This window comes from Theropithecus gelada, chromosome 11, assembly GCF_003255815.1.
Source record: "Theropithecus gelada isolate Dixy chromosome 11, Tgel_1.0, whole genome shotgun sequence".
Classification (NCBI taxonomy): Eukaryota; Metazoa; Chordata; class Mammalia; order Primates; family Cercopithecidae; genus Theropithecus; species Theropithecus gelada.
Window position 1 is genome coordinate 2,982,987 of NC_037679.1, and position 14,587 is coordinate 2,997,573.

General features: G+C 37.5%; 1 protein-coding gene across 1 annotated transcript in view; it reads left to right on the plus strand.

The window, feature by feature from the left end:
- Positions 1–14,587, plus strand: part of PDZRN4 (PDZ domain containing ring finger 4) — a 414,106-nt gene that overhangs the window by 343,094 nt on the left and 56,425 nt on the right. Inside the window, 2 exon segments of the mRNA XM_025402308.1 lie at positions 2,087–2,343; positions 5,457–5,559. Of these exon segments, the coding sequence (XP_025258093.1) occupies positions 2,087–2,343; positions 5,457–5,559 (360 nt within the window).

Genomic DNA, 14,587 nt, shown 5'->3' on the forward strand with positions numbered 1-14,587 from the left:
AACAGATCTTCACTAAACTGAGGGTACATCATGAAGCAGGAAGGCTGGGGACAAAAGAGCAATTTTTACCTACTGCATCAATTCTCACAGAGCAGTTTTACCTACCACTTGATTATCTTCCACAATCTGGAATTTATAAATACTAACCACAATATGAAACACAGGGGATGATACTATTCAATGAGAGGGGCTAGATTTTATGTTGTGCTTTTTCATTCTGGGATTTCTTCTATCATCTGCTGTCTACATGTCCTCAGGGGAGGCAGTAGTGGCCCCGGCCCAAGCACCTGTCATACAGCAGGAGCTAAAGGAATGAGTGTGATCATGTCCATAGGTGTCTCATGTCCACATACCCTCATGTGCCCCAAGTCAGGTATTCCAAGGTGTATCAATGAAAACTCAGCGATAATTTTTCAAGTTTAGTTCATGGAAAAGAGTATCAAACAGTGAATACACAGATTAGTGAATGTGTTCACACTGGGAAACACCCAGTCAGATCTCCACCTGAGCTGTCTTACTAGTGATTCAAGAGCAAAAACTGAATTGGGACATATTTTGCTGTTGAAGAAGCTTAATTGCTCATTTTTTGAAGGCACATTAACTCTTTCAGGGTCCATTGAGTAAATTAGCTCCTCCAGGTCATTAAGCCTGTCTCTACATGACGTGATGATTTCTACCTGCCATTGTATCATTTACCCCAAAACGCCCCACACTTGCTCTGAGCACACACATATTCCTTGTCTACTCAGGGAGAGAGAATGTGCTCATTTGAATGTCAGCAGTTTCTCTACAGCTGCAACTCAGTGACTTCTTTTGCTTCTTTTTTAGGCACCCAGGGATCTCTAAGGGTTTGCTGGTGCGTGACAGTTATCGTTGCCTCACCAACAGGCGGGTGGCTTAGTTTGCTGTCTGGAAATGGTATAATTTCAGGGATATTGGGCACAGTATTGTGCCACTAGATAGCTCTTCATATCTGCAAAAAACAACATTATTGATTCATCTGGGGCGAGAGTCATAAAACTCTTTCAGGATTCTAGAGTCCTTTATTAAAACACAACTTCCACTAAAAGGCTGTGTTATCAGGACTCATTTTAGGGGATTAAATTGACAACTATTTGAGCGTGGTCTGTATTGCCTACCACAAGGTTGTTAGGGAAAGTGTGTAGGTGTTTTGACAGCCACAAAGGTTGGGAAACATTCCTGGCCCTTGGTAAGCTGGCATAGGAGAGTCCCACAAAAAGAATAATTTTTCTCTCCCAAATGACAATGGTTTGTGCCCCTGTTGAGAAGCAAGAAGTGAGGACAAAGGCAGACTTCACCTCTTTCTCTGTAATGTCTAGAGCTACCATGGATAATCATGAATTGGTATGAATTAAAACGAGTAACCAGTGGGGACATAATATATTCATTCAGAGGATTTTTAGAGCAGTGATTCTTTCAGTGAATATAAATATAAAGTCAGAATCTTGTGAGTATGCCAATTCTGATTCAGTAGGTCCAGGGTAGGGCCAGGGATTCTGTATTTCTAATCATCTCTCATATGATGCTGATGCTGCTGGTTCACAGACCACATTTCAAACAGTGAGGATTTAGGATAAAATGCACATGGGCAATCACATGGTCTTGGATTAAAACATTATGAATATGGAGGAAATTTGACAATACCTTAAAAAATTAGATTTTAGGCAAGTAAGACCTTGATTAAATATTGAAAATCTCACAGAGACATTGATAAATCATGAAAAAGTATGACATACTTAACATTTCCTCCATCCGAAGACTTCGGTGACCCTTTCTGAAGCAGATGTGTTACTTAAATTTTTAAATCTTTACTAATGGTTCTGCTGTTTTACTCGTTAACCAACTCTAGATACTTTATAAAGATACAGAAGTAATTGTTGTTGTAATCTCAGGTACTTCGTCATGTTGGTAAAGACGTCAGTAAATACTAATATCTGATTAAATATTCCATTACAAAATTCATGTCAGAGCTGGTTGAAACCTTTCTCTCTACCTTTTATTAATCTATCACGACAGCCTCTCTGATCTTTCCTCTGAGATAAACAACGTCCTCATATGTTTGTAGGTCAATGGGAAGGATCTTTCGAAGGCCACCCACGAAGAGGCAGTGGAAGCCTTTCGCAATGCCAAGGAGCCCATTGTGGTGCAGGTGTTAAGGCGAACACCTCTTAGTAGACCGGCCTATGGGATGGCTCCAGAAGTGCAACTCATGAATGCCAGCACTCAGACGGACATCACCTTCGAACACATCATGGCCCTGGCCAAGCTTCGGCCACCTACCCCTCCAGTGCCAGACATCTGTCCATTCCTGCTCTCAGACAGGTATTTTTCTGTCATTTCTTCCAAAGCCCTGTTTGTTTCCATTTGTCACATAAAGCAGATGTTGGAAAGAAGCAGCTCCCCTAGCAGGTTGACAGTTATGGAGACAGGATTCCCAGCTCTGTTTGGAAAATGTCTCCCCTGTTTAGATATGTGCAATTAGTTCTCAGTGGTCCCTGCTAGCTACTCTCCCTAACCCACATGATTGCTTCACCTGGGTAATCATACTTGCTAGCTGCTATGAAAAATTCTGGCTCTGATTAGTTCATCTTCATATTACTAGTTGTCAAAAGCCTCATGCTACTCATGAACACTGGTCAGGGAAATCACTTTTCTCACCAAAGCTGCCAAAAACCTTATTAAGACTCATGTGGAAGTGGCATGTTGGCTCCACATTCTCCTCCGTGGGCCACCTCTCTCTCTTCCTTGCATTTCTCTTCTTTAAAGAGAAGCTAAGAAATTAATTTAATTAAAGTGCAACTCTCTGAAGAAAGCAATTACCCAATATATTGAGATATAAACAAAGGATCTTGGCTGTCAGAAAGTAAATATAGTGCTATCAAATAAAGATCTATTCAAGGAATACTTCCTCCAGATTTTTGCCCAATTTAAAGGAAGTCAGAGAGATTTTATTCAAATAATCCTACTTGAACAGTTTTAGAAGTACGCTTGTCCAATTCATTGTGTTCTGTGAGCTTTCTAGCAAATATTCAAACATTGAGAGTTTGTAAGAGCAATAGTCTCCTTAGCCTGCATTTTCATCACCTACTCCAATCTGCTCTCTACTTTGTAAAACATAGATCTGATTCATGCCACTTTCCTGCCCTTTGATGGCTGGCTCCCATAAGCCTGTTTCAGTGGGTCACAGATGTACAGTAGAATCACCTGGGAACTTTCAGAAGCTGTATCAATACCTGAATCACCCCTTAGGCCAATTAAATGAGAATTCTTAGAGTAAGGCTTAGGCATCGGAATTTTTCAAAAATCTCCCTAGGCAATCCTAATGTGCATCCAAGTTTTGAAAACACTCCTTGAGACTTCAAGTTCCAGGAGGGTAGGGGATTTGTTTGTCTTGGGTATCTCTTTATTCATTCATCCGTTACCTTTTAAATAGCCCTTTGTGTCAGACACAAATCGGATGTGTCAGGCATTGGAACTAGATGCTGGGCATAAAACTTTGAACAAAAATAAAGTCATTGCCTTCTACAGTTTATATTGTACAGGGGTAGTTGAACAAAAAGCAAGGAAACAAATATATAATATTCATTAATACCGCCTAAAACATAGTAGCCATTCAATACTTCCTTGAATGAATAATAATAGCTAGCTTGTATTAGCTAACTTAACATGCTTTCAGTATTATTCCAAATGTTTTGCATTTATCGACTCATTTAGTTCTCACAATAATCTCATGATGGAGTGCATTATATTATCAACATCCTATGTCTAAGATGAGGGAACAGATATTAAGTAACATGGCCAAGATTACATAGCAAAAAAAGTGACAGGGCCAGGCTTCTAGGCCTAAGAGGTCTGACCCCAATGCCTACTTCCTTAGCCAGTGCATCTTGCTGCTCTTCCTAGGTGCTGCAGACCTTAGCTTAGAGACAACCTCTTCTAGAAAACCTCCTAGGGCTGCAGTGGGTCCACCCCCTACCATGTGCTCCCAAGGTTCTATATTTTTCCCTTAATTATTGCACTGTATTAAAATTCCCACTTTGCTGCTTTCCCCAATTAATAGGGCAGAATTGGATTTTGTACACCAACATATTTCCAGCACTTGGCCTGGCATCTGGTAGCCACTGAATAAACGTTGAATGAATACAGTCTTCCTCACAGCAGGGCTCCCGTCTTACTATCTGAAAGACAAAGGAAACACATCAGATGTCCAAAGCAGCAAACTTCAATGTTCCAACATCCCAAATGGGCTATGTGGACCCAGTTCAGCTTCAAGCAAGGAGATTTATCTGGCAGACACAAGGCAAGGTGCTGCCTCTATTACTTTACCATTCTGGCCTACACTAGTTAGACCTGTGTGGAGCTGACAGCCATAGATAGTAGTGAGGAGAGGCTGATAGAATATTTATGCTGACCATCGTATGAGAGCATGAGGATGGGTCTCTTGCCTTTCAGCAAGGGAGAAGAGAACTAATTGATACTGCTGTCTCCAATTTTTCAATAAGGTCCACACTGTCAAGGCTTAGAGGTCTCATCCGCAACCAACTAGTCAATTATATTTAGGCTTTTTCAGTGTCTTTAGAAATAGAAAAGACCTTATGCCCTTTGCTGTTAAACTATTCTTAGTTTTCATATGATACGATGTGTGGTCTTTATATCAGAACATAATAAATTGAATAACATGTTTACAAACTATTTAAAATATTTCCTAAAAGTTGAAATACATAAAAGCCACGTGCAACACCCCATATCCCCTCATTTCCTTAATGTAATCTGCTCTCTCCGTCACTAAGAATTTTCTAAAGGTATTATGAAACCTTTCGGCTTATAGGAGTTTCCACTGATTGATCGCCATAAATGCTCTTTAATACTTGTGTATATGTCCTTGATCAAAGAGGAGAAAATGTGCATTATGAGGGAGAGTGAGAAAGGGGGATCTTAAGAAAGAGGGGAGGGTACAATGTGAGCACATTTTAGAGTCTGAAAAATATGTGCTTTTGAAAATGGTTTTCAAAAAATAGTTTGCAGCTGTGAATTACAAAATTGTTAGTGGTTTATGACAAATACCCCTTTTTGAGTAGACTGCAATCTCAAATGCCACACACCCACGTGTCGAGCTTGTCACATTCGGTGGAATGGAAGCAGGCCAGAAAGTATCAATAAAGCATCATGGACTGTCAGAGATTTCACATCAGTCTCTGATGTGAATACAACTCTGACCACAGGCCCTTGTTCCACAGAAACTGCAAACCGATGGACTTCCCATAGAGGGAGAAAGGAAAGCGATTGCTTTTTCTGAGCTGTAGTTTGTTTAAAGGCTAGATCACTACAGGTCTTATTCCAAAGCAGAGCAAACTAAAGTGAAATTCTAAAATCAGTTTTAATCTTGAAAACAACCCTTTTAATCTATGCCTATCATATTGCTATATTCCCCATAGCTGCCATTCTCTGCATCCAATAGAGCATGAATTTTATGAGGACAATGAGTATATTTCCAGCTTGCCTGCTGATGCAGACAGAACAGAAGATTTTGAATATGAGGTAAGATCATTTTCACACCACTTCACATTTCTTCATGAAGTTATGGTTGAGGGGTTTTGTATAACAAAGAAATTAATTTATTACAGTGAGAAATGTCTTGTCTATTACATATCTAGAGTAAGATCTTTCAAGTACTATTTGTTCTAGCTATGTGTCTCCAGTGTTTTATGTATATTGGAAAATATCTTTATAGTATAAGCTTAAATATAATTTGCTCTCATTTTGTTGCTTTTTAATAAATAATATTACAACCACTACATTTTAAAAATTTGTTCTATAATATATGTGGATTTCCAAGTAGACTTTGAAAAATGTATTTAAAACAAAAATTGTGTTTACTGTTTTCATTTGTTGTATAATATTCTAATTTTCATTGATAAACCAAATTTTATTATATTGCATTCTTTGGAAATGCAATATTCTCTTTGTGCCTCTGGTATGTACTCTAAAGAGCCATTTCACAGACTTCCTAGAAATAGAGATGGCCTCATGCCCTTTGTTGTTAAACTATATTTATTCTTCACATGGTCTAATGTTAGAATATCTGTACTGTGATATATAACAATTCAAAAGTCCATTCATTAATTATTTTAAAGCTCTCACAAAAGTTAAATAATGTATCCTAATATTTCCTCTGCTTCTGCAGCCTGTATATCTTTGAAAGATTTCAGACTACTCTGACATTTAAAAATAAAATAGATTGAGGAAGTAAAGAAGCTTTGGTAAACAGGCAGAGAACTCATGATCACCTGCCCTTTTAATGCTTCAGGTGATGTCATACAAGTTCAGCTAAGTGTTCTCTTCCACTTTACAACCAGGAAATCCTGAAATCTCTTCCCTTAGGAGGATCTGAAATCAAATAAGGAAGCTCATCTAAAGCAAATAGACATTTGTTTGAAACCTTCTCCCCACAAAAGTCATTCCTAGGGATTACAGAAATCATTATTTCTTTGCAGCCAAAATTTAGAAGGATGTGAAATGACACCAGGTAACTGAATAGATGGTTTTGTCATTCTTGTGTTGTTCATGTTAAATTTTTATCTCCTCTTTATTAAGTTGATTGAAAAGTTTTATTTTCTAAAACTACTCAGACCCTGGCATGCATTACAATATCCATTGCTTTGTCTATTCATGTAAAATAAATTATAAAATTGAGTGACTTATCCAAATAATTCAAGATTCTTATGTTTTCCTTTTAGTTAATGAATACTTCGGGTTTGGGGACTGGAATTATCTAGATCACTTCAACTTTTTATTTGGACATCTTATAGCTTTATTAAAATAAGTCAGTGTGCTGAGAGAGGGCATAGGAGGAAGATTGTTTAGGCTAAGCAAGTTAACAGTAAAAGCCCTTTTAATTAATAAGCATGTCATTGAAATATTACAGTACAGACAGATTTCTTTACATTTATATGGAGCTTACTGTAGCTGAACCACATCCTCTTTTTTGGCCAATATTAATCCCCAGCAGAAGCCAGCATCAGGATGATGTCAGTGGTGAATTCTCAGACAAGCTTTCTGTAGCCTGTAATCTCAACTAATCACAGCATCATAGTCATTAATTTGCTGTCAGCTGTGATTCCGTTGCCAAAGCCCCCTTTCTGAGTGATTGAAATAAAGAATGCTCCTGTGAAATTCAAATAAGGAAGGAGTTGCTATGACAGTTTTCAATCATTAGAAAGGATGCATTTGAGAACAACATGCATGGTTAAAGGTGGGAGTGGAGGCATGGGATAATACCTCCAGAGAAATTTACCAGATTCAAGAGAGAATAGTGGTTCTGCCCAGTACTCCTCAGTCTGTTACCGTTATGTGACACACACATAGAGTGGCACATGCCATCCCTTGTGGCTGCATCAGATTAAACTGCAAAATCTAGTCAGTCAGTCCACTGCTATCATTGGAGCCTATGGTGGACACCATTAGGCTCATTCAGTGAAGACATTTAGAAATGCTACTTCTGTCTATGTGTTGCACTTTTACTGTTGCACCTAGAAGCAGACTGATTTGATGTTTCTGTGACCAGCTGAGATGACCCTAGCTCCTCTAGGAGCTTCATCAGAGCCCTATAGCTCTAGGAACAGGATGGATGAGCACCTTAAGGAAGTACCAGTTTTGTGCCACTGAGAGAATATTACAGGAAACTGAGGTTTAATGGCCAAGAAGGCGGCTTCAGCTCCGAAAGAGATACGCATTCCTCTTCAACCTAAACATGAGCACAACCAGGAAATCAAGGAAGCAGAAAGAAGACTCCTTTTGCATCTGCTTTCGTTCATTTGTACCATAAATATTTAATGAGGACTTAAAATGTACCAGGCAGTTATCTAAGCATGGAATTAGGAGGCTCCTGCCCCAGTGGAAGGAGCTTCTAGGAGAAGGAGGTCAACAATAAACAAACAAGTAAGGACATATTCTTTTCAATGGTGAGAAGTACTAATGGAGAATAATAAGAGTGGTGTTACCGGATGTTGCTGTCTTATACAGAGTGGTCATGGAAGACTTCTCTCATAACAGAACTAAAGAATATAAGAGATCTAGCCATGTGAAAGGAGATTTTCAGAAAGAAGGAAGGGCAGGTGCAAAGGACCTGAAGCAGAAGCATGCTGGAGTGTACGAGGAGTAACAAAGAGGCCAGTAAGAGAGTGGAAGGGGTGAATTCTGAGAAAGGAGGGCATATCTTGAGGAGCCTTTGGCTTTGACCGTGGTATAGGAAGTTGCTTTGACTCTGAAACGGGAAGTTGCTGGAACATAGGAAGGCCATACAGGATTACTCTAGCTGCTGGGCTGAGACTGACAGGAAGGAAGCAAAGTCAGCTGACAGGGAGTGGGGGATTTGACCTGAACAGTGATAGCGAATGGAATATGTATGACATAATCTAGGACAGCATCCACCCCAGCCTGGAGGGCTATGCCTCAGAGCTTTAATATAGTTTGTGCTATGGCAATTTTCTTCTGAGATTTTAAGGGCAAAATATTACAGGTTAGAGTGAAGCACACCTTTTGGCATCCTCTGGAAAAAGAACAATACATCCGCACTTTAAAAGAAATAGCTTATAGTATACAGACTGCATTTCTGAACTTGCTGAAATACAAACTATGCAGCTATTTAGGCGCCTTTTTAAAGACCTACTTACTATTGACTCAGTGAACCAAAGCTGATCTGTATATCTTGTGAGTACATATATACAGACTTAGCACATGGATTATTAACCCAACAGACCAAAACAGATCTGACTATCTTGTAAATACATATTTAGGGACTTTTTAACATGCAGATTACTTCATTGATGGACTGTAACAGCTCCCTTCAGAGCCATGGCAGACAAGCAAATGCTTGTTTGGAGATATTATAGTCAATGTGTCCATGTTATGGTGACTCTGGTGTGTTAAGAACCTCTATGAAAATTTAATGACACCCGTATTTCACCATGACCTATCACCACTTTTCCTAAGAAAAATATTTGACTGGGTTTAAAATTTCCCCATAGTGCTTCAGAAAAGTCTCAGAGGACCAGTCTACCTTAAAAGACTCACAGCTTGAAATTTGTTCTCTTTAAAAAATGATGATACTTGTTCTCTAATTAAAAATGATAAATGAGTTTAATTTTATTTTTGAGAAAAAATAAACATATAAAAAATTTAAAAATGCACCCATCATAAGAGTCAGGGTGTTCCATGCCACTGGAATTTCACTAAGGATTAAGCTTCTCCTCCTTTTAGTTTCAACTTTGTTCATTTTTCCCCCCTAGAGCCAGCTAAAGGTTGAAATAAATCATAAATAATCCTTAGCAAGTCAGAGGCAGATCTCAAATCCAATCTCTACTAGAAATAATTTAAAGGGAACGGTTTTAAGAAACACAGAGATCTTTTTGCCCAACTCCTAATAAAGATATGTTTGCAATTGCCTGAGTGCAAGGAAGATGTTGAATTGTCTACAGCATTTGCCGTTAACTCTCAAAAGTCAATGCTAATGCTGATAGAGGGGTCAGAAACCAATACTTGCAAAATTTAGATCGTATAAAACATCGTGTTAGTCAAGACAAGCAACAATTCTGTGCCTGTAGATTTTTATCACTTAGAAATACCACTGGAAATCATTTTTACTTCTCCCTCAATGATCAGGTAAAGAAATATATACAAAAGGCTGAAATAAGTACCCTGTATGCGTCCAATATCATAAAAATGTAAGCCAAAAAAATTTAGAACTTTGCTTGAAGAGGTATTAAAAGTGGAAAAGAGAGGATAAATACATGTCAGAGTTCCATGTACATGTTAACCAAAAACCAAACTTGGACCAGTGTCTATAAATAGAAGTGAGCACTTAGCATATTAATTAGCTTCCTCTTGGCCGTCCTTATGCAAAGCATAAGTAAACCCTTGTGCTGTGCTAAGAAGTGTCATTTTGCAAAATGTATTTCCTGGAGCTGGATCCCAGCAAATATGTGCTGAATATTTGTGAGACTCTAAGTATATAATCTCTCTCTTACATAAAGAAAAGAGAATCATGAATCAGGGAGATTTTCATTCAGAAAATAGCAAGAGGATAATTATTACCTAGATTCCATCATATTTTTTGAGCAACTTCACGATTTGTGAAGCCAGTATTGAAAAAAACCAAAACAAAAAAAAACCAAGTCCCTAGCATGATGCATTATAGAGCTATATGGATCTCAAGGCTCTGAGGGCAGCAGCTTTATTGCATCACACGGTCTGTTTCACAGTGGGTGCTCAATGCATATTTCATGAAGGAATAAATGAGGACTCCCATTGCTGTCTGCATGGACCAACTTCTGAGCCACTCAGTCCCTTTCCTCTTTTCCATACAAAGGGAAGTGGAAAAGAACTTGGGACCACTGTCCAGTTATAATGCCCTCTTGCTTTCCAGCAGGTATTTGTTCTTGGAGTCAGGAGTTTTGATCCTAATGCCATTTTTGTCTCAAACACTTCTAAGGAAAGGGCAAAGAGGGTGAAAAATAGGGAGAAATAAGTAATGTAGTAGAAAGTTATTGGACTCCTTGAAAATTTATCTTTACTGGCCACCTTATAAAATCATAGAATCTCATATTTGGTACAAATTTGGCATGTTCTCTAATCCACACTTGTACCCCCTTTATTACTTGTTGACCAAGGGCTCAATCAGTATATGTGAGAAAAACTGCAACAGACGGGGAAATAAGTGCTTCCCCCACTAACCAGCTGGGGCTGTCTCTGTCCACCCAGAGATGGCTCTGTCCATCTCTGATCTTGAGAGAGGCAAACCTATCAAAGAGTTTGAAAGCCAATGATGGAAGAAACATGATGGGTATGAAACATAATTGACAAAGAGACCATATGTTATCTGTGTGTCGAAGTAGATAAATGAGAAAATAGTGTATAGAGTGTAAAAGGGTAGAATATTTAGATTTGTTTAACTCACTGAATGTCTTCCACTTAGTCCCTTTTCTTCCGCTTGTTAGTCACATTTTAGAATTATTAATGAAATAGCTACAATAATTTTATACCACTTACTACTGGGGCAGTAAAATCATCCATTTAAAAAAATCACCTACATAAGTGCCGTTCCTTTGGGAAATTTACTGAATTGAAAACTGATCTGGATGAAGTGCGGAAATATTTTTATTACCTGAGCATTAAAGATAAGATGGTATTCTGTCAGCCTGGAGTTGGTTCACTGAGGTGCCTATTAATGACACCACCATTTTCTTAAATATGTCAGATGAGAATCTTAATCATATAGCCAAACCAATAAGTTATCATTTATTGGAACTAGTGTTTCCAGATTATCTGTGGCATGTTTCTCCTTATCACTGCTGCCTTCTCTTTGTTTCCAACATTGTTCTACCTTTAGGCTAGTTTTTGGTCTCTTGTGGCCCGTCCCTGGTCTCTGCAGGTTATCCTATTCACCACTGCCAGATCAAACCTTCTCAAGTGTGCCTCTCATTGGTTTACTCCTTTGTTTATCATCTTGTATGACTCTGTTCCTTGAATTAACTCTAAAATCCTCTGCCTGGCATTGAGGGTACTTGGAACTCTCTCACCACCTCACCTTTCCAGCATCTTGGGGTCAAACTCTACAGCATAACAATACTCAATGTCTAACTAGGATACTTTCGAAAGTAAAAAATATATATATATAGTTATCCTAACAGACTAGAACAGAGGAAGCTGTGTGCTTTCATTTCTTTGTGCCTTTACTGATGGGCTGTTGTGCCTCTGGAATGCTTTTATGACAATCTCTGCTATCATTCAAAGACAGAGTCAAGCATTACATCAGAAGCATTCCATGATGTCCTTCAGCCATGTACCACGATCCTTCCCACCACTGAACTCCCACACTGCTTTCTGTAAATATTTTCTGTCATTTAGATTATGCCGAGGGCTATAGTCATTTATGTACTTGTATATTCTTCTAAATAGATAGTCTTTCATAACAGAAGTGACCTCTTGTAATTACCTGCACATCACCAGGAGGGCCCAGCACATGCCCTGGCACACAGTGAGCCCTCAGTAGTATTTGTGTGATGAATGAATAAACATTGCTGCTACTATTCTTATTTTATAAGTCCCCAAAACAAGTACAAAGTGCTAAATTCGGGGAGAGGAGAAGAAGGCTGATGGACAATAACAATTTGAAATAAAGTGAGAAAGTCTTTTTTCATAGGATATCAATTTGTCTAGTAATTAGAGGAAAAAGCCAGCTTGTAAAGGAAGAAAATTGGGATTTTTATTGTTTCTGTTTTACCGAGGAATATATGTGTGTTTTACCACAAATGTGTAAGCTGGTGAATCCTGGTAAATAGACATGCTAATTTATGTAGTTAAAGAATGACGGGGGTTCTGGTCTGTTAGGATAACTATACATCCTGGTTTGCCCTAAACAGTCTTGGTGTATGGCTCATTATGAATAACAGCTTTTTTTTTTTTTTTTTTTTTTTTTTTTTTAACTTTCGAAAGTATCCTAGTTAGACAATATGTTATGTGGTTGTTCTGTTTTTTTGCTTGTTAAACTTTAATTGAGACTGTTACTTCATAATTACATGTTGTATAATCCTAATATTCCAAGCAGAATTTCTTAGATTTAGTACCTAAGTTTATTAAATTGCATGATTTTCCTAAATTGAGATTACTTTTTGTTTTCTTATAAGTCTTGCTTAAAGAGTGACTAGAAAAACAAAAGCCACAAAGTTGGCAACAGTTACCAAAGTATTATAATTCTTTCAGATTTCTTACTGAATGAAACAAGATTAGTATTGCTATTAATTTGTTCATGTAATTTCATAAAACAAATAAGAAGCAAATCTGTCTTTCGCCTCACTGATTGTGACAAGACTAAACCTTATTTCCTAAGAAAACAATGAAAAGCAAATTGAACCTTCCAAGTTGGTTATTAAACCAGGTAACCATGGGCACATTTGTTTTACCAGGGATCTAGATATAAAATAAAGATTCCTTATACTACGTCTATGACTTTTATCAAAATGCTGACATTCAATTTTTGTTTGAAGATACTTATGATACACATTCAGAGGATTTCCTTGCATTACTTAAAGGTGTTTGTGAAAGGTTGTGTTTAAGGTGCATATTTGCATATCAAATCATATTTTCCAGTGACTTCTATTCTGCCTTCAAAGACTGTTTTCATAGTGGCAGAAAAAGGAGAGCTGTCTTTTCCAATATAAAGCAAAATTCATATTAAAGATTCTAATGTTCTTTTCAGAGGCAGTAGAATAAAGTGGAAGGAAAGCAGACTAGGAGTCTGGTCCCAGTTCTAGATCTGTCTCTTGAATGAATCATATTCCACCTGTGTGCTCCACGGGAACAACCAGTGTTAGCTGTGGAGTGATTAGTCTGCATCTCTTTCTAGAATGTAACTCACGTAAGCAAAGTGAGATAAATTCATGGTCAAATTCTTAAAAATTTTTACAACTATTTTCACAGTTTAAACATATCAACCTACATTTTTTTTAGTTGTTATAGAGAAAGCCCACACACTCACATGGCGTCACACTGATCTGGTCTATGTGTAGTACAATGTGTCTCAATTGGTATCAGGTAGTACACCTCTCTGTATTATCTCTGACTTTAGCTTTAGCATTCAGAGCAAGTGAGCTCATATGCATTTACCAATTTGAAATGGAAGATGCAGTCTGTAAAAACTAGAAAATAAATTACTTTATTTACACATAATACATATTTTTGATTCAAAAATACAGAAAATAATCCTAGTTTGAATTTTTTCTTCACTATATCACATTGTCTCTGAAATGAATGAATGGAATTCTAAAGGTTATGTATTTTATATTAGGTATACAGTTCTCCTTCAAGGGCATAAGCTATTGGTAATACTCTGGTTTCTGATTACATGCTGCCTTTACCAATATTCACTGTCTATTAAATAATCCAGTTCAATGTAATTGAATATAAATAAAAGAGAACCAGTACAGATGTATGGCAAATCCAATCTATGCATTTGAGGTCCATAATACAATTTTGAAATGTGATGGCAATTATACCACCTAAGATAACCACAGTTTATATTTTGTGTTTGTTTTCCTCTTCTATGTACACTGTATGACTGCAATTTTGTCATTTTGGGGGGTTTTAACATTTTTTTCCAGGTTTTATTTAAATCATTAAGAGCTACAGTTAATTGCTTTATGCATAAGTCTTTGTCTGCATTTCAGAATTATCTCCCTAAGAAAATTTTCCCAAAGTAAAATTATTGTATCAATGCACAAGAATAGTTTATGACACTTCAGATAAATATTTATTGAAAAATTGCTTTCCAAGAAAAGATGTATTAATTTATATTCTTACAGGCAATATATGAGAATAGTATCATTGGTATTAAGTGGGCTTATTTCCTTTATTATTATATAACCTTTATTTAAAGCACATTTTAAAAGGAGCATAGCTTGAGGCCAGGAGTTTGAGACCAGTCTGGGCTATGTAGTGAGACCGCGTATCTACAAAAAAGTAAATAATTAACTGGCCTTGGTGCATCTGTGGTCCCAGCTAGTCAAGAGAC